At 44.7% G+C, this 20,547-nt stretch overlaps 1 protein-coding gene across 3 annotated transcripts in view; it reads right to left on the bottom strand.

The window, feature by feature from the left end:
* Positions 1-4,008, bottom strand: part of PHACTR2 (phosphatase and actin regulator 2) — a 251,149-nt gene extending 247,141 nt beyond the window's left edge. Inside the window, exon 1 of one of the 3 annotated variants that reach the window (XM_058534205.1) lies at positions 3,747-4,008. In XM_058534205.1, coding sequence (XP_058390188.1) covers positions 3,747-3,954 — 208 coding nt within the window. In that variant the 5' untranslated portion in view covers positions 3,955-4,008. The remainder of the gene's footprint in view (positions 1-3,746) is intronic. The other 2 variants (XM_058534206.1, XM_058534208.1) reach the window with 2 other exon arrangements.
* Positions 4,009-20,547: the final 16,539 nt, after the last annotated feature.

The following is a 20,547-nucleotide window of genomic DNA, read 5'->3' as shown; positions in this document are numbered from 1 at the left end:
TATCATGTGAGAAATTACCTGTTCAAATCACAAGTTAAATAAAAGCTGTTGAAGCCTGAGATGCTTTTCTTGACAAAAATCTAGTAATAAAGCACAGACAGGGTTGGAGCGGGCCTGGTGGTGTAGTGGTTAAGTTCACATGCTCAGCTGCGTTGGCCCGGGGTTCACAGGTTCAGATCCCAGGCACAGACATACACACCGCTTATCAAGCCATGCTGTGGCAGGCGTCCCACATATAAAGTACAGAAAGATGGGCACAGATGTTAGCCCAAGACCAATCTTCCTCAGCAAAAAGAGGAGGATTGGCAACAGATGTTAGCTCAGGGCTGATCTTCCTCACCAAAAAAACAAAGAGCACAGACAGGGAAATGGATGCTCTCGTGATGTCCCCACAGCATCAACACAGTGTCTTCTAAAAATATGTTTTGTATTAGACTGTCTCTTATTGGCACAGTAGGCAAAATTTTTGAGGCCGAGTTTCAAGTTTTTATTATCCTTTCACGGAGAGAACGGTAGAGAGGAAGCCGGTGGGAGGCGGAGTGACAGACAGCGGTAGCCAGGAGTGGGCGGTTCTTTGGGAATGAGGCTCTTCTCCAATAACTTTTGGGAAACATCTTCCAGTCTTCTCTTCCTTCCCCTCCTCAGCCCCCTCCCAGCCACACATCCTTGCAAAATGTGATGTCTACTGCCCCATCAACACTCCCCCAAGGACTCACCCTGAACAGTTAACTCATTATTAGAAATTAACCCTTACAGGGACTTATTGACAACCAGCTGGAATCAAGAAAGGGAGTGAGAAAAGCCGCTTGGGAGGTGGCAGTGGGAGAGGAGAATACCAACAGGGATGTAAGGAGATACTAAACCAAATTCTTGAAACTCAACACTTGCCCAGGCCAACCCTGGTCACCGTATCACAGTCCATATGGCAGCCAGCCATGTTGATATAGATGCCATAGGGCAGTGGTTCTCAAACTTTGCTGCACATTAGAATCACCTAATGCCCAGGCTGCACCTGATGCCAATTAAATCAGAATCCCTGGGGGTGGGACCCAGCCATAAGGTGTTTGGTTGTGGTTTTGTGGCAGTGGATTTTTTAAGTCCCCAAATGGCTCCTGGTGTAACCAACTCTGAAAACCAGTGTCAGAGGGTAATGCTTCTCAAATGTTAGAGTGCCTAAGAATGACCTGGGGATCCTGTGAAATGCAGACTGAGATTAAGTAGGTCTGGGGTGGGGTCTGAGATGCTGAGATGAGGCTGGTGCGGTATGTCTGGGGCGGGTCTGACAAGGCCACACACGATCCGGCTCTGGAGACTGCCTACACGTGTGCCCAGAGCTTCGGGGAGGGCCTGGAAATTGGGCTACCCTACTCCAGGCCAAGGAATGCTTTCACAAGATGGTGTGCCTTCCTATGCAGCCTCTCAGACAATCCCGTTATCCCAGCCCAGCCATCTGGCTGGATCCATCCGGCATGGCTGCAGAGGCTGCAGGATTCTGGGGAAATACTCTGTGTCAGTGAGGGACCAGCTCATTCTTTTTCTCTCTGACTCTAAGAAACGCAGGGAGCTCCTGGTCACATTTAGCCTGCTCTTAATCCAAGGCTTAGTTCTGAAAATGGAATACAGTCACATGGAAGACATTCACTCTTTGCAAGTGGGTCAGCATCGCAGGGTTCAGGGGACACCTCAGCTGAAAGTTTTCACTTCCTAACATCCTTTAACAGCACACAGAAGCCAGAGTTCTTAGAAGTAAAATAACTTTATAAATTGAAGTCTGCAGTTCACATGGTGTAAACTTTGCACACTCACATTTAAAAGGTCTTTACTGCCCTTTTTCTGCATATGGGCCTTAATTTCTATCTACAAAAACGAAAAATGGTGATGTAAGCTATGCTTATTTTATCTACAGTCACCAACTGGACTCATATTCAGTTGTGTCTTTAGAGTCATCTGAACCGTTAATCTTTGTAAAAATCAATCAAGGTCATCCATGGGTCAAGTTCAGTTTGGCCAAGACATAAAAATCAAAAGTTAAAATACATTCAACTCAGGGGCCGGCCCCGTGGCTTAGCTGTTAAGTGCGCGTGCTCTGCTACTGGCCGCCAGGGTTCAGATCCCGGGCGCAGACCGATGCACCACTTGTTAAGCCATGCTGTGGCGGCCTCCCACATACAGCAACTAGAAGGATGTGCAACAATGACATACATCTACTGGGGCATGGGGGGGCCGGAGAAAAAGGGAAAAAAAAAAGGAGGAGGATTGGCAATAGATGTTAGCTCAGGGCCGGTCTTCCTCAGCAAAAACAGGAGGATTGGCCTGGATGTTAGCTCAGGGCTGATCTTCCTCACAAAAAAAATAAATAAATAAAATAAAAATAAAAAAATAAAATGCATTCAACTCAATGATTTTCACAATATGAATTCAGCAGAAGAATCTTGACACAAATCCTGTGACCCACGTCCCACTACCTGTATTTAACAATTCTGACCAGATTTATTAATGATCTGCAAAGTCAGATCAACAATACCTTTGAGGTTCTCTAAGCATACTCATTGTGTGGCAAAAATAATATTACAAGAATAAGAAAAGAGAGGGCTTTGATGGAAAACAGAGTGGAGTCAGAGACAGGGAAATGTGCCTTTTTTGAACGGGAAACTCGGCTTCAGGTAGAAGCGAGGTTGACCCCAGAGCACAGAGCCTGAAAGGGGTCATGGTGGAGGTCATGTGCACCATTGCAAGGGCCCTCGGCTGCTGTTGGTAGTTTTGATACTAGCTTCATTTCCAGCTTCCGAGCTCCCATGCATCTTCCCTAGATTGCAAATCAGAAAACAGTCTGTGGAACCTTAACAAATCTGGTGGACTTTTAAAAACAGTTCTACAGTTCTTACGATAATGCTTTGTTCAAAAGCATTTAAAGATGATTAATTATTTAATCCCCATACCATCCCCCTGTGGTATTTCCACACTCTCGTTCCCACTTTAAACACCGAGATAGGAGAGGCGAGGTGAAGCGATTTAAGGCGCGTTACACAGCACGGCGCTGGCAGCACCAGCCCTCAGCAGAACCTCAGCGGGTCCCGGTGCACGGAGCAGCCCCCGGGCAGGACCGCCGTGCACCCCGCGCGGAGGGGAGCCAGGGCGCCAGGCAAGGGCCAGCAGGCCGGTGCAACGGCAGGGCTGCCGGCTCCGGGCTTTGTCACATAACCGTGATCACCACCACCCGCGTGGGTTTTGCAGCGAGGACACACTCATATCCCGGGTCCTCTGACCGGCAAGCCCCAAAGAAGGCTTGATTTCAGAAGCATGAGCAGCTGGGAGGGTTTCCAGGACCTGCACTGGCCACAGCCTCCGAAGTGAGAGGACCGCACCCTTCCGACGGACCCAGTCACGCTGAAGACCGAGAGAAGGTTCCTCTTCCTGACGGGCAAGGCTAAGAACCGCAGCAGCCGGTGCTCGCCGGCGCCGCAGACCGCGCGGGAGCGCTCGCTCACCGGCGGGGCCGCACGCTCGCCCCGGAGCAGCGCGCCCACCCCGCGCGCCGGCCGCGCTGGCTGGAGCATCCCCGGCCCAGGGCACCGCGCCGCAGGCAGCCGGGGAGGAGGGCGCGCTGGGGGAGCGCGGCTTCGCCCTCCCCTCGCCCCCCCAGCCCCTCCTCTCTGCCACCAGCCTGCGGAGCCAGTGCCGCCGCCGCCGCCACCTGCCCGCGCTGGCCCTCCCCGGCCCCCGGCCGCGCCCCGCGCCGCCCTCACCTGAGCCGGAGATGTGGACCCGGAGCGGCCGGCCCCTGCTCGAGCACGACGACAGGTCGCTCTGGGAGCGGCCGCGGGGACTCGGGTCCCCGGGCAGCCTGCGCACGGCGGCCGGCGGGGCGGGCGCCGCGGGCTCGGGGGCTGCGGCCGCTGGCGGCCCGGCCGGCTCTCCCGGGGGCTCCGCGGGCCGCCTGCCCGCCTCGGCCATGGGCTCCCGCAGCGGCCGGCCCGGAGCGCGCGGTGGGGCCGGCGCCCGGGGTGCGCTGCCGGGCGCGGCGACCCCCAGGCAGCGCGCGGGGCGGGGAGGCTGGACGCCGGGCGCAGAGAGCCGGCGGGGAGGGCGGGAGGAGGAAGAGGCCAGAAAAGTTTGCACAGGAAGGAGCCGCCTACAGCCGGCTCTCGCTCCCGCGGGCGAAAGCCGCAGGGCTCGGAGCCGGGCCGCCCTCGGTGCCCGCGACTCTGCCCCACCGCTCCTCCCCCAAGGCCCGAGCACCGCCCTTTGCGGGATGGCAACAGTAGGGTCCCCTCTGGCCGTCACCCAGCAAGCAGCCTCGGATAAGTGGAGCTTGGGCTGCAGGAGCTGGGGTGCATGGCCACGGTTAATACCGTTTCCATGTTTGGGGGGACGGGGGGCACTGCCAGGTACACACACTTGAGCCGCCCTGTGATGGGACAGAAATGATCAGACCCAGTTTACGGATACCAAACTGCAGCGCCAAAGGGCAGGGACTTGGCGGTGGGTGAGCGGCAGATCTCGGATGCCTTCAGTCAAGTCCGATGACCTTCCCCTGCACCCCTGCCCTCAAAGCCTTCTCTACCTCTCAGGGTTGCCCACATTCCTGGGCGTCTGTCTGCTGGGTGGACTCAAAGGTCTTGTTTAAAAGACTAGTCTTCCGAGACCTGAGTAGATAACACAGATTTGACGTTTGAGTCAATGCTTTCTAACGGAAAGACGGGTTCCCCTGCTCCGTTGATTGGAACTATCTCCGTTAACACCATGCCTTGTAGGATTTTGCAAAATCGACAGTGGAGATTTTGCTGGTTCAGCTGGTGATTTCACAGCCTAAGCTTTATCAGTTTCACTATTAGGTCCCCAGCTTGTGACTTGCCTGGAATAGAAAGGCTGTAAATCAGGCCCAGGAATCACCATTCCTGAAAGCTCAGAGCAAGGGAGGAATGCCCCTGGGTTCACCCACAGGCCATAGATAGGCAGGGGGAAGAGGGGATATGCGGGAGGGAGGGCAGGGTTAGCAGTTGAGTTGATTGACACACAGGCCCATATTCCAAGTGCTGTGTCACTTTGCACATATTATCTCTTTTAATAAGAAAACCAACCCAAGCAGAGAAGGCAAGAGACAGGAGGGGCAAAAATGAGGAGTGCAAGCTAGACAGGCACATGAATACCTGCAAAGGCTTTAGTAGCAACGAGACGATAATAACAGCTCACTCTTGAAGGTTTAAAAGGACTTTTATGGGCCTCACCCAGCTTTGACTCTCCCCGTGCTTACAACGTGAGGCCTCCCACCATCCTTCCAGGCCACCTGTTTCTCCCTGCTCTGGTTTATCCTCTATGGCCTCTCTTCTGAAGATAAATAAATGAGTAATTAAAACTTCAGAACACATGAAGTCTTCCCTGCCCAGTTACGCGGCAATGTATCATTTCAACTTGTATTCAGTCAACACGTACTTGCTTGCCTTTTGTGGGCCAGGCGCAGTGCTAGGCGCTCCATGCCCTCAAGGAAGCCCTCAACCCTGTACTCCTCCACAGATTTTCCCGTCACAGTCAAGCATCTGGAGGGAGGAGCACCCACTTGCTGGTTCCCTGTTCCTCTAGGCTCCCTTCCCCATTCATTCCTTTGCCCTCTGCAGCATGACTTCTGCCCCCACTATCTCATGGAGCTGCTTTGGCCAAGATCTCTTCTGAGCACCTAGTTGCCAAATGTACCGGGGACCTCTCAGGTCAGACTTAATCCGACCCCTGCTGCAGCTTTTGACACTCTGAACTCCTTGCTCCTTTTCTGGACCCTGCTTCCCTGGTTTCTGGGACATTCATGTCCCAGAATGTTCCTTGTTACCTTCTTCTCGGGATCACTTTTTTCCATCTGTTCTCACCTAATGTTCCCCAGGGGTCCAGCATCAGCCCTCTTCTCTTCACACGTGACATGTTTTCCTCGGAGATCTCACCTTCAGCTTTGAACTATACACGGATGCCTGCCAGATTGCTCCTTCCAGCCCAGACTTCTCTCCTGGTCTCCAGACCCCAATGTCCAGCTCCCTCCTGGGCTTCTCTTCCTGATGTGTCCTTGACACTCAGCCACCAGCATTCCCAGAGCTGAACTCCTCCTCCTCCACAAACCTGTCATGTCTAGTCTCCATTTAAGTCTATTTCCTCTTAGGGGCCAGCCCTGCGGCATAGTGGTTAAGTCTGGTGCACTCTGCTTTGGCAGTCCGGGTTCGTGGGTTTGTGGGTTTGCAGGTTCAGTTCCCAGGCATGGACCTACACCACTCAGTGGCCATGCTGTGGCGGTGACCCACATATAAAAGAGAGGAAGACTGGCACAGATGTTAGCTCAGGGTGAACCTTTCTCAGAAAAACAGAAACAAAACTATTTCCTCTTAAACGGAAGGACTATCTGCCTTTAGGCTCACTTCCTTCCACTCTGCCCTCTCTCTCATTCCTAGAATGATCTTTCAAAAATGCTCACACGACTTTGCTGCTCCGCCACTCACATCCCTTCAGGACAAGTAGCCATGATACATATTCAACTGGATACCGCACAGCCTGGCAGAGCAGGACTCTGGACCTGCCCCAAACTCTTTCCTTGCCTTTCTCTGCTCTCTAGCGTGCAGACGTGTTTGTAGGTCCCTGTTGCTCTCCTGACGTTTCCTTTGCACCCCCCCATTTCCTCTGGCTAAAGTGTCATTCCCCACGTTCCCTAACTTGCCTAACTGACCAACCGTCACTCATCCTCTGAGCCTCAGATTAAGTGTCTCCCCATCCATGAAGCTTTTCTGACACCTCTCCAGCCTCCAAACCAGGTGAGGGCCCCTCCTGAACAGACCATAATGTCCCAGGTGCATCTCTGTTACATCACTTTTCACACAGGATTGTAGTTGTTGGGGGCGCTAATCAGTCTCCCCTACTCCCTGTGGGCTACCTCAGGGCAGGAAGTACTAAGACTTGACTTTGTTCTCCCAACACTGCTGTGTGTTGAATGAATGAATCAATGAATGAAGTCTGTTTGGGAAGACAGACATTAATAAATAATTACCTGGCAATTCATGCAAGTGACAAAACTGAGATGTACGTGGAAGGTGCTATAGAAATCAGAGGAGCAGGCATCTAACCTCTCTGAGGTGGGGGATCAGGGAAGGCTTCCCAGAGGAAGTGGCACCTAAGATGCAAAGGCACTCCAGGATGAAGGAGGGCACCTGCCAGGACCCAGAAGCTTGAGGAAGTGGGGATCCTCATGACGCTGTAATGTATGGCTGGAGAACAGGAAGTCCGTGGGGAGGAGCTAAATTTGAGCCTGAAAAGGTGAACAAGAAGTGGATTAGGATTCACTTTTCAAATACCGTTATGTCTGTGCAATCCTAAAATGATCAGACATCATATTTATTTGGGGTTTGTTTATTTCCAGTTTTGTTTGTCCTGTCTCACCCCTGCTGTAAGATTTCTATTTCCTTAGCAAAGTCCCTTGGCACCTAGGACAATATTTTGCCCAGCACTTCATAAATGTAAACTATTTGACAGACTGATAAAAAGAGAGGCAGAAGACTCAGTTTTTCAAGCAAAATGTTCCTAAATGTTATTAGTTTGTTTGTTCAGCTATTTTTATGAAATATCATTTCTGAAAGGTTCGAAATAAAAATGGAAGAGGAAAAAGGAGTTACTTTTAATTACAGTGTTGTGATAGTGATTTAACATACCAAAAATATAATCTCATTGTTTTACCGTTTTCTTTAAAATTATGATTTGTATAAGATTATAAAAGACATAAGTGAAAATTTATCAACTAGTTTGATCCACCCATGGGGGCTTAGCACGCTCTGCTTTCAACAGGAGCATATGGATGTGGAACCCATCTCCTCCGTGGCCAGTGTCTTCCTCCCGTCTCACTGGGCCAGGGGGGCCCCTCCTAAAGCCAAAACTGACATCATGGGCTCTTTGTATATTACAGTTTCACATGGAAGGAGGAATTTTTATTTAAAGACTTTAATATGTAGTGAAACATACCAACATTTATACACGCTAGGGAGCCGAAAGATATTTTGTAACTGATCGGTATTTCATAGTAGGGTAGTTTTTAGCTATGAATGGTGTGCACCCAGTTGTGCTGCTCAGGTTAAAATCAAACTTCCTGAAGACGTTTCTTGAAGGCAATACCAATCTCCTTCTTGGATTAATTTTACAATTGAAATTTGATTTTGCTGTCTTTCCCCCCTCACATATATACAAAGTTCCATTTACTTGCAAAACATGCACACAAAAATACAGTATGAGTGTTTTCTTGGGAAATACTATTCCAAAATTAGAAATGAGTGTCTTTCATGGACAGTATTGTTTCCTTAATACAAGTAGATAAAATCGCCATGAGTGAACGAAGAGGGAACAAAGTAATATCTGAAAAGAAGTGGCAGAGATCAGAATGGCTGATACACAATCAAAATGAAATAACAGAAAGGCGAGGACTCCAGGTAATAAACAGAGCTTGGTAACGAAGGAAATGAAGATAAAAGACCATAATATAGTGAAAGTAGGCCTGCATTGAAGGTCACATTAAAAAAAGAAAAGAAAAGCAAGAAATAGGAAATATTTTGATGACCTCTACGGTTTCTTCTGGTCTGAGAATTGATGGTTCTATGAAAATTTTTCTTTGTATTCATTTTAAAATAGAAGATGAGATTGTATTATGAGAGAGGCCAAAGCTAGTTCATAGTTTTGAGCCCAAACTACCATTTCTTTCTATGGTACTAGGCTGCAAAAGTAAACATCTTCCTCCCTTTCTCCTTGCCCCTCTTTCTTTCTCCCTTCCTTCCTTCCTTCTTCTTGTCTAAATACAGCTACTCTGTCCTACGATGCCCAGGCTCTGTGCTAGGCACAGAGGTCAAAGGATCTCTGTAACCTCAGACTAATAGCCAAGGAGACGGGGAAGTTCAAGCTACAGTGGAGAGACAACGGAGGGAAAGCTTCACCAGAGAGAACATAAGAAGGGGGTCATTAAAAAACTGAGTAGGGATGAAAAAGAGGAAGAGGCAGAGAGTGCCTGCCAGGCAGAGGGAATACCACATGTAGGGGCCCAGGGTGGAAACAGCAGAGAGGATTAGGGAGGCGAGGCTGGCTGGAGCCTTGGAGGAAAGCGTGGAAATGGTGGGATATGAAACAGAGAGGGCTGTCAAAGTATTTGAGCAGAGTAGTAACATGATCAGAGTCATTATCTCATGCTTCAATTTTGATACCTAAATTTGATACCTAAGTGATGCATATGCTTAATTTGTTGGGTTGTTTTAAGGATTGAAAGTAATGTATGTAAAGTGCTGAGTGTAACGACTGGCGTATACTGGGAGCTTAATACAATGTTCTAAGACATTTCTTTATTTCTATAAATTGTACCCAGCTCAGTTCCATCTACAAAGACATTTTTGCCCAAAAGGCATTTTTCAGAATTCTTTCTGTCTCCTTGGATCAAATAAGAACTTTAGTGCTTATAGCTTTAGGAAGATAGGAGGGGACTGTCCTGATCCTTAGTCCAGTGGTTGCCAAACAACAGGGGTCCTTCCAAGACATCAGCAAGTAATGTCCAGGACACCCAGTCAACACAGAAGTCACCCCTTCCGTGTCCTGACTCCTCAGAGACTGTCTGTTCGAGGGAGTGCTAAGGTAGCCATCATTCAGATGTCAAAAGTCTCAACCCCACTCCCAGCTGGGGGTAGAAGTGTCCAAGGTACCTGGGGATTGGGTCCTCCTCAATTCAACCCTCAAAACACTAAAATCAGTTGTTGGTGGGAATGCAAAATGGCACAGCTACTTTGGAAACTAGTTTTGCAGTTTTTTATAAGTGAAATGTATACTTACTCTGTGACTCAGCAATCTCGTTCATAGGTATTTATCCAAGGGAAATGAAAACTTATGTTCACTCAAAAATCTGAAAGCAAGTGTTTATAGCAGCTTTATTCATAATCTCCAAAACCTGAAAACAACCCAAATAAGCACATCCATACAATGGAATACTACTCAACAATATAGAGGTATGAACTACTGATATCTACAATGTGGGAGAATCTTGAATGCATTATGCTAAGTAAAAGCCAGACTCAAATGGCTTCCTACAGTATTGTTCCGCTCCAATGACATTCTGGAAAAGGCAAAACTAAAGGGACAGAAAACAGAGCAGCAGTTTCCAGTTGCTGAGAGAAGAGAGAGGGGATGACATTTTGGGGCTAATGGAACTGTTCTGTGTCTTGATTATGGAGATGATGACAAAACTGTATTTGTCAAAAGTTATAGAATTGTATGCCAAAAAGAGCGAAATTTACTGTGTATAAATTATATCTCAAGGAAAAAAAAATCCCCACCAAGTTGCCTTCCTCTTCCTTCCCTTTGGAGACAATCCAGCCTAATTCCTTCTACTGGCCAAGACTTTCAACAAACAGAGGCCTGCTTAGAGGTTGTTCTGTGCTCAGAAACTTCTCTGATTTGGAGGCCTTGTACTCACATATAAAAACATTAAAAATACTAAAATGCTGTTATATGGCTCCCAGGAAGCAAAGGCCTACCCTTCTGGAAGAAAGACAAAATTGTCTTTTGTCCCTTCTTGATGCGTCTCTAGCTGCTTGCTGGGAGGGCAAACAAAACAAAAAACAGAGGTCAGTTTAGGGAATGTTTTTAGTACTTGACAATTTCTGCTTTGTTTGTTTTTAAGCTGGAACTCCCAGAAGGGGTAGGGGTAGATAAAAATTACTCTTAGTTCCTTGATGAGACTGCCCTGCAGGGAAATAGAACAATGTAACTTCTTGATTAGTTTTCTGCTACACTCTATCTCAGAATAGCATCCCACCCCAAGATTGGCTCTGAAGGCTGCAGTCTGTTGCAGTCAGCCAGCAAGAGGTAGGCTGAAGGGAGCTCACAGAGAAAGAGGGGGTGCAGCAGGGGGGCCTGAAAAAAATAAACAGATAAACGAGGTCATTTCTCATAGGTATAATACTTTGACGGAAATAAATAGGATGATCCGACAGGAAGCAGCTGGAAGGGGTCCTCTAGGTAGGATGGTGAGGGAAGACCTTGCTGAAGGTGTGACCTTTGCACAGACCTAAAAGATGAGGCATCATAGTTCCCAAGAGCACAGAGGGCACGTTTCAGGCTGAGGGATGGGCAGATAGGAAAACTCTGCTGAAATAACAGCCACAGAAAGGCAGCCAGCGAGGCTGGGATGTAACGAGCAAGAGGAGGGGGCCAAGGGGGTGTAGATGACACAGAGAGGTAAGGAGGGAGGGCGGGTCCAGATGCTCCACTAATCCAAGTGGAAGGAGGTTGATGAAAGGTTTTAAACAGGAGAGTGACATGATCTGAATTAACATTAAAAAAATCATTCTGGATTTTAATTTTTTTATGAGGAATATTAGCCCTGAGCTAACATCTGTTGCCAATCCTCCTCTTTTTGCTGAGGAAGATTGGCTCAGGGCTAACATCCATGCCCATCTTCCTCTACTTTATATGGGACGCCGCCAAAGCATGGCTTGACGGGTGGTGCATATGTTTGCGCCCAGGATCAGAACCTGCGAACCCCGGGCCACTGAAGCAGAGAACGTGAATTTAACTGCCATGTCTCCGGGCTGGCCCTGGATTTTTTTTTTTAATGTGAGTGCTGATGCATTGGAGGGGGGGATGAGGGAAAGCTATAAATCAGGAATCTTTTCAAAATTTCGGGCTCAAAAATAAGTGGAAAAATAAGCTGTAAAATTAGCTAATTTTCTAAAGAAATAGAAATGAGGAAGACTTGTTTTATTCAATATTTTAAAAATAAGGTGCTGGCATATTAATAATTATTAAGACTTATTTAACATGTACAATGTACCAAAGCACTAATGCATTTAATCCTCCCAAAAACCCAGACAGGGACTCAATAGCACTATTTTAAGGAGGAGGAACAAAGGCACAGGAAAAATAAGTAAAATGTCCCAAGTCCCAAAGTTCATAGTAGCCTGGCTCCAGAGACCTTGCTTTAACCACACACCACATTACCCTGGCTAGGCCAATGGAACAGACTATGGACTCCTAAAAAGTCTCAAAAATATCTAAATCTTTGTCTGTCATAAAGGCACCATCAGAAATTAACAGGAATTTTGTCTGTCATAAACGAACCATCACAAATCAATAGGAATTAATAAAAAGTGTTTGAAACTCTTCCAAAGTACTTGGAAACTATTTTTTAAATCTTCCTTAACACATTCACTAATAAAGATACATTAAATAAACATGGATTAAAGAGTTAAATGTAAAAAAAAAACCACACAAACCATAAAAAAGTTAGAAAAAAATATGAGATTGAAAAGCACTTTCTAGAAATGAAAGTAATGGAAGAAATTGCAAAGAAAAAAATCAATAGGTTTGACTTCATAAAAATTAAAAACTATAATGTAAAACAATTCAGAAAGAAAATGAAAAGTAAATTGCTTTCCAGAAATATTGTATCCAATTTACACTATGGTTCACAAAATTGTATCAATTTATAACCTTCCTTGCAGTATTTGAGAGTACCCATTATATTTTGCCAGAATTGGCCATAAAAATTTTTAAAACATTTTCTAAATTGACAAGACAGAAAATAGTAAGCTTCTGTTGTTATCATTAGCATTTAAAAGTCTGGTGGCCTTTTTTGTTTGTTTGTTTTTTTGGTGAGGAAGATTAGCCCTGAGCTAACATCTGTGCCCATCTTCCTCTACTTTATATGTGGGATGCCTGCCACAGCATGGCTTGATGAGCCGTGTGCAGGTCCACGCCCAGGACATGGGCCTGCGAACTCGGGGCTGCTGAAGCAGAGCGTGCAAACTTAACCACTACGGCCATCGGGCTGGCCTCAAAAGTCTGGCAACTTTTAACACCTGTTTGCTTTCTTTATTGACCATTTATATTTCCTGTTTGTGAAGTGGTTGTTCATGATGCCCTATGTCTGATTATAAGGGATTTTAGCCTTATTGATTTGTAAGAGCACTTTATAGATCAAGAACAGCACAATTTTCTTCATATTTGTAGAAAATGTATTTGCCCAGTTCATTGTTTACCTTTTAGTTTCTATTTTACATTCTTTTGTTGCTGTTGTTAATGGAATATTTTTTTCTTTTTCAAGCCAGTTGTTGTGTATACAGGAAAGCTATTGATTTTTATATCTCTGTAACCTAGTACCTTATTGAACTCTTTTTAGCTCTAAGAGTCTTCAGTTGATTCTCTCTTGGGTTTTTTGGGTCTATAATAATATTGACAAAAAGGAGGGAGAGATGGAGCAAGGAAAGAGGGGAGAGAGGCAGAGGTGGGGGATATTTTCTCCTCCTTGCTAATAACGAAACTCTTATTTAGGCTTGAGATGTTATTTTTTTAGCCAGAATTTCCAGAAAGTTGAGGGAAAATAAATATCATATTTTTTCCTTATTCTAATGGGAACGCTCCTAGAATTAATTTTTTTGCTGAGGAAGATTAGCCCTGAGCTAACACCTGTTGCCAATGTTCCTCTATTTTGTATGTGGGACACCGCCACAGCATGGCTGGTGAGTGGTGTAGGTCCGCACCCGGGATCCAAACCTGAGAACCCAGGCCGCTGAAGCAGAGCACGCAGAAATTTAACCACTTGGCCATGGGGCTGGGCCTTCTCTTTCCCATTTAAAGACCTTTGTGATTACTTTGGGCTCACCCAGATAATCCAAGCTAATCTCTTTTTTTTTTTTTTTTATTGATATTTTAATGGTTTCTAACATTGTGAAATTTTGGGTTGTACATTTTTCTTTGTCCATCACCCCATATATGACTCCCTTCACCCCTTGTGCCCACCCCCCACCCCCACTTCCCGGGTAACCACAGTCCAGTTTTCTCTGTCCATGTGTTGGTTTATATTCCACATATGAGTGAGATCATACAGTGTTTGTCTTTCTCTTTCTGGCTTATTTCACTTAACATAATACGCTCCAGGCCCATCCATGTTGTTGCAAATGGGACGATTTTGTCTTTTTTTATGGCTGAGTAGTATTCCATTGTATACATATACCACATTTTCTTAATCCAATTGTCAGTCGAGGGACACTTAGGTTGCTTCCACTTCTTGGCTATGGTGAATAATGCTGCAATGAACATAGGGGTGCATAAGCCTCTTTGGATTGTTGATTTCAGGTGCGTTGGATAGATTCCCAGTAGTGGGATGGCTGGATCATAGGGCATCTCTATTTTTAATTCTTTGAGGAATCTCCATACCGTTTTCCATAGAGGCTGCACCAATTTGCATTCCCACCAGCTGTGTATGAGGGTTCCTGTTTCTCCACATCCTCTCCAACATTTGTTGTTTTTTGTCTTGGTGATTATAGCCATTCTAACGGGCGTGAGGTGGTATCTTAGTGTTGTTTTGATTTGCATTTCCCTGATGATTAGTGATGTTGAGCATCTTTTCATGTGCCTATTGGCCATCTGTATATCTTCCTTGGAGAAGTGTCTGTTCATTTCCTCTGCCCATTTTTTGATCGGGTTGTTTGTTTTTTTGTTGTTCAATTGTGTGAGTTCTTTATATATTATGGAGATCAACCCCTTGTCAGATGTATGTTTTGCAAATATTCTCTCCCAGCTGGTTGGTTGTTTGTTCATCTTGATTCTGGTTTCATTTGTCTTATAAAAGCTCTTTAGTCTGATAAAGTCCCACTTGTTTATTTTTTCTTTAGTTTCCCTAGTCTGGGTAGGCATGTCATCCGAAAAGATTCCTTTAAACCCAATGTCAAATAGTGTGTTGCCTATATTTTCTTCTATGAGTTTTATAGTTTCAGGTCTCACCTTCAGGTCTTTGATCCATTTTGAGTTAATTTTTGTGAATGGCGATAGCACATGGTCCACTTTCATTCTTTTGCATGTGGCTGTCCAGTTTTCCCAACACCATTTATTGAAGAGACTTTCCTTTCTCCATTGCATGTCCTTAGCACCTTTGTCGAAAATTAGCTGTCCGTATATGTGTGGTTTTATTTCTGGGCTTTCAATTCTGTTCCATTGATCTGTGTGTCTGTTTTTGTACCAGTACCATGCTGTTTTGATTACTATTGCTTTGTAGTATGTTTTGAAGTCAGGAATTGTGATGCCTCCTGCTTTGTTCTTTTTCTTTAGGATTTCTTTAGCTATTCGGGGTCTTTTGTTGCCCCATATAAATTTTAGTATTCTTTTTTCTATTTCTGTGAAGAATGTCATTGGGATTCTGATTGGGATTGCATTGAATCTGTAGATTGCTTTAGGTAATATAGACATTTTAACTATGTTTATTCTTCCAACCCACGTGCATGGGATATCTTTCCATTTCTTTATGTCATCGTAGATTTCCCTCAATAATGTCTTGTAGTTCTCATTGTATAGGTCCTTCACCTCCTTGGTAAGATTTATTCCTAGGTATTTTATTCTTTTTGATGCAATTGTAAATGGTATTATCTTTTTGAGCTCTCTTTCTGTTAGTTCATTATTAGCATATAGAAATGCAACTGATTTTTGTAGATTGATTTTGTACCCTGCAACTTTGCTGTAGTTGTTGATTGTTTCTAACAGTTTTCCAACAGATTCTTTAGGGTTTTCTATATATACAATCATGTCATCTGCAAATAGTGAGAGTTTCACTTCTTCGTTACCTATTTGGATTCCTTTTATTCCTTTTTCTTGCCTAATTGCTCTGGCCAAAACCTCCAGTACTATGTTGAACAGGAGTGGTGAGAGTGGGCAGCCCTGCCTCGTTCCTGTTCTCAGAGGAATGGCTTTCAGTCTTTCCCCGTTGAGTATGATGTTAGCTGTGGGTTTGTCATATATGGCCTTTATTATGTTGAGGTACGTTCCTTCTATTCCCATTTTATTGAGAGTTTTTATCATAAATGGATGTTGTATCTTGTCAAATGCCTTCTCTGCGTCTATTGAGACGATCATGTGGTTTTTATTCTTTGTTTTGTTGATGTGATGTATCACGTTGATTGATTTGCGGATGTTGAACCATCCCTGCGTCTCTGGTATAAATCCCACTTGATCATGGTGTATGATCTTTTTAATATATTGTTGTATTCGGTTTGCCAATATTTTGTTGAGGATTTTTGCATCAATGTTCATCAGCGATATTGGCCTGTAATTTTCTTTCTTTGTATTGTCTTTGTCTGGTTTTGGTATCAGGGTGATGTTGGCCTCATAGAATGATTCAGGAAGTGTTCCATCTTCCTCTATTTTTTGGAATAGTTTGAGGAGGATGGGTATTAAATCTTCTTTGAATGTTTGGTAAAATTCACTGGAGAAGCCATCTGGTCCTGGACTTTTATTTTTTGGGAGGTTTTTGATTACTATTTCAATCTCTTTACTTGTGATTGGTCTATTCAGATTCTCCATTTCTTCTTGGTTCAATTTTGGGAGGTTGTATAAGTCTAAGAATTTATCCATTTCTTCTAGATTGTCCAATTTGTTGGCATATAATTTCTCATAGTATTCTCTTATAATCCTCTGTATTTCCATGGTATCCGTTGTAATTTCTCCTCTTTCATTTCTAATTTTATTTACTTGAGCCTTTTCTCTTTTTTTCTTAGTTAGCCTGGCTAAGGGTTTGTCTATTTTGTTTATCTTCTCGAAGAACCAACTCTTTGTTTCATTAATCCTTTCTACTGTTTTTTTGGTCTCAATATCATTTATTTCTGCTCTGATTTTTATTATTTCTCTCCTTCTGCTGGCTTTGGGCTTTGTTTGTTCTTCTTTTTCTAGTTCTGTTAGGTGTAATTTAAGGTTGCCTATTAGGGCTTTTTCTTGTTTGTTAAGGTGGGCTTGTATCGCTATGAGTTTCCCTCTCAGGACCGCTTTTGCTGCGTCCCATATGGTTTGATATGGCATGTTATCATTTTCGTTTGTTTCCAGATAGTTTTTGATTTCTCCTTTAATTTCATCAATGATCCATTGGTTGTTCAGTAGCATGTTGTTTAATCTCCACATTTTTGTCACTTTCCCAGTTTTTTTTTCCTGGTTCATTTCCAGTTTCATAGCCTTATGGTCTGAAAAGATGCTTGTTATGATTTCAATCTTCTTAAATTTATTGAGGCTTGCTTTGTTTCCCAACATATGGTCTATCCTAGAGAATGTTCCATGCGCGCTTGAGAAGAATGTGTAGTCAGCTGTTTTTGGGTGGAGTGCTCTGTATATGTCTACTAGGTCCATCTCATCCAGTTTTTCATTTAAGTCTAATATTTCTTTATTAACTTTTTGTCTGGATGATCTATCCATTGCTGTAAGTGGGGTGTTAAGATCCCCTACTATTATTGTGTTGTTGTTGATTTCTCCTTTTAGGTTTGTTAATAGTTGTTTTATGTACATTGGTGCTCCTATGTTGGGTGCATATATATTTATAAGTGATATGTCTTCTTGATGGAGTGTCCCTTTTATCATTACATATTTCCCTTCTTTGTCTTTCTTAACCTGTTTTATCTTGAAGTCTACTTTGTCTGATATGAGTATGGCAACACCTGCTTTCTTTTGTTTGCCATTAGCTTGGAGTATTGTCTTCCATCCTTTCACTCTGAGCCTGTGCTTGTCTTTAGTGCTAAGATGTGTTTCCTGAAGGCAGCATATTGTTGGGTCTTGCTTTTTAATCCATCCTGCCACTCTGTATCTTTTGATTGGAGAGTTCAATCCATTTACATTTAGGGTAATTATTGAAATATGAGGGTTGAATGTTGCTGTTTTGTCACTTATTTTCTGGTTCTTTTGCATTTCCTTTGTTTCTTGTCCCATTTGTTTTGGACTGCCAATTCAGTTTGGTTGTTCTGTCTTATGATTCTTCTAGTTTTCTCTTTGTTTATCATATGTGGTTTTAATTTGATTATTTGTTTAGTGGTTACCTTGAGGTTTGGGCGAAAAATCTTCTGTATGAGATAGTCCATTATCTGATAGCCTCCTATTTCCTTATACTAAGTCAATTCAGTCACTTTCCTCTTCCCCTTCTAAGTTGCTCTTGTTATACCTTATTCTATCTTGTGTTGTGGCTGTGTGTTTACAGTGATGCGGTTAAATTTATTTTTGGTGAATTTCTTCCTTTGATCTTTGAGTTTAGTATTTAAGTGGTTGCTAACCTATTCCGGTAAAGATCTACTATTTCTCTGATTTTGTCTACCTACTTTTCTCCTTACTCCAAGCTTTGTGTTCCCTTTCTCTTCTTGTTTTCAGGCCTGAGGGCCTTCTTGAGTATTTCTTGTAGTGGGGGTCTCGTGGCCATGAACTCCCTTAGCTTTTGTTTATCTGGGAGAGTTACTATTTCTCCATCATATTTGAAGGATATTTTTGCTGGATAGAGTATTGTTGGCTGAAAGTTTTTGTCTTTTAGTATTTTGAATATATCATTCCAGTCTCTTCTAGCCTGAAAAGTTTCTGTTGAGAAATCCGCTGAGAGCCTGATGGGAGTTCCTTTGTACGTTATTTTTTGTTTTTGTCTAGCTGCCCTTAATATTGTTTCTTTGTCGTTGACCCTGGCTAGCCTTACCACTAGGTGTCGTGGTGAAGGCCTTTGTCTGTTAATATATATAGGAGTCCTGTTGGCTTCGCTTACTGGTATTTCCTGCTCCTTCCCCAGATTTGGGAAATTTTCAGCTATTATTTCCTTGAATAGGCTCTCTGTTCCTCTTTCCCTCTCCTCTCCCTCAGGGATACCTATAATTCTTATGTTACATTTTCTAATAGAGTCCGATATTTCTCGGAGTCTTTCTTCATTTCTTTTTAGTCTTAGTTCTCTCTCTTCTTCCATCTGGAGTATATCTGTATTCCTATCCTCTAAAGTACTAATTCTTTCCTCCATATTGTCAGCTCTGTTCTTTAAAGATTCCAGATTCTCCTTTATCTCCTCCATTGTGTTCTTCATCTCCATCAGCCCTGATAGGTTTTTCTTTATGATTTCAATCTCTTTTGTGAAGAAACTCCTAATCTCATTGAATTGTTTGTCTGTGTTGTCTCGTATTTCGTTGAGTGTTTTTATGATAGCCATTTTGAAGTCTCTGTCATTTAGTTTATGGATTTCTGTGTCTTCGGAGTTGATTTCTGGGTGCTTGTCATTTTGTTTCTGGTCTGGTGATTTCATATATTTTTGCATTGTGGTTCCTGTGTTGGTTTTGATTTTCCTCATCCTGGAAGTCTCTGGTTGCAATTTCCACCTGCCGCCACTGTCTGGTGGTAAAGGGCTGTGTAGTCTAAGCCCCCTGCGCTCTGCCCCAGTTTTTCTGCTGCGATCCGCAGTTTTGTTTTGTTTTGTTTTGTTTCTTTTCCCCACTGCGATCCACGGGTCCAGTCCAGTTTATTCAGGTCTGCCTCGGACCGCTAGATCTGGTCGAGCTGCAGACTCCGGGTTGCGGGGAGGGGGGAGCTCTCTCTTTTGCCCTCTGGGTCCCTGACGTGGGAGGCTTCTCGTTTGCCCCTCTTTATCCGCTCTCTGGGTTGCTCAGATGTTGATGGTAGCCCTGTGGCTCCTCTGAGCCCTCTGTGCGGGAGTTTCCCACTGGCTGAGAGAGCCCGAAGAGCTACAGTTTCCCGCCGAGGGCCGCCCCTCCCCCCTCTCTGGGAGCCGCGCGGACCGGATCGCTGATCTGATGGGGAGGGAGCGGAGTTCTCCTTACCTCTCCCCACTTCCTCCGGGGGCCCAGCACGTTCCGCTCTCAGATGTGCGGCAGTGTGGATCCCTCCGCTCCAGCTTTTCACTGTCTGGGATTCCGTTGTTGGTCTGTGGCTGTTGCTTTTGTTGTATCTTGTGGGGGAAGAATTCACGGGAAAGCTCACTCCGCCATGATGCTGACGTCACTCCCAAGCTAATCTCTTTATTTCTTTTTCTTTTTCTTTTTTTTTTTGTGAGGAAGATCAGCCCTGAGCTAACATCTGCCAATCCTCCTCTTTTTGCTGAGGAAGACTGGCCCTGGGCTAACATCCGTGCCTATCTTCCTCCACTTTATGTGGGACGCGGCCTCAGCATGGCCTTACAAGCAGTGCGTCGGTGCGTGCCCAGGATCTGAACCCGGGCTGCCAGCAGCAGAGTGCCTGCACTTAACCGCTATGCCACGGGGGCCGGCCCCTAGTCTCTTTATTTCAAGGTCAGCATGTTAGCAACCTCAATTCCACCTGCAATCTACATTCCCCTTTGCCATGTAACATAACATATTCACAGATTCCGAGGATTAGGAATGGACATCCTTGGGGGGTCATTATTTTGCCCTGCACAGTGGGTGAACTGAAAGGCTGACGACAAAGAGCTACTGTTTTGAGATCTCCCATACAGGCATCCTAGGCATACAAGAGATGGCCATCCATGTGAATTCAGTGAGGTAACCATGGAGAGCTGACCATCATGAGAACCCGTGCACAGTCACCCTGGGCACTCAGGGAGATGGCCATGTGTGGGAAGTAAAGAGTTTGGAGCATCGTCCTTTGAAATACCCAGGGGCCCACACCCAAACGTGACACAGCACAGAACCAGGAGGGTTTGTTGAACGCCCTAGGGCAGCTTACGACAAATTTCACAACCAGCTTGGGGACCAGCCAGATTCGGAGCAACTGCGGATGGTCCAACCCCAGTGC

This window comes from Diceros bicornis, chromosome 39 (assembly GCF_020826845.1).
Source record: "Diceros bicornis minor isolate mBicDic1 chromosome 39, mDicBic1.mat.cur, whole genome shotgun sequence".
Taxonomy (NCBI): domain Eukaryota; kingdom Metazoa; phylum Chordata; class Mammalia; order Perissodactyla; family Rhinocerotidae; genus Diceros; species Diceros bicornis.
Note: the sequence above shows the minus strand (reverse complement) of the source record. Positions and strands in the feature narration are given on the sequence as shown.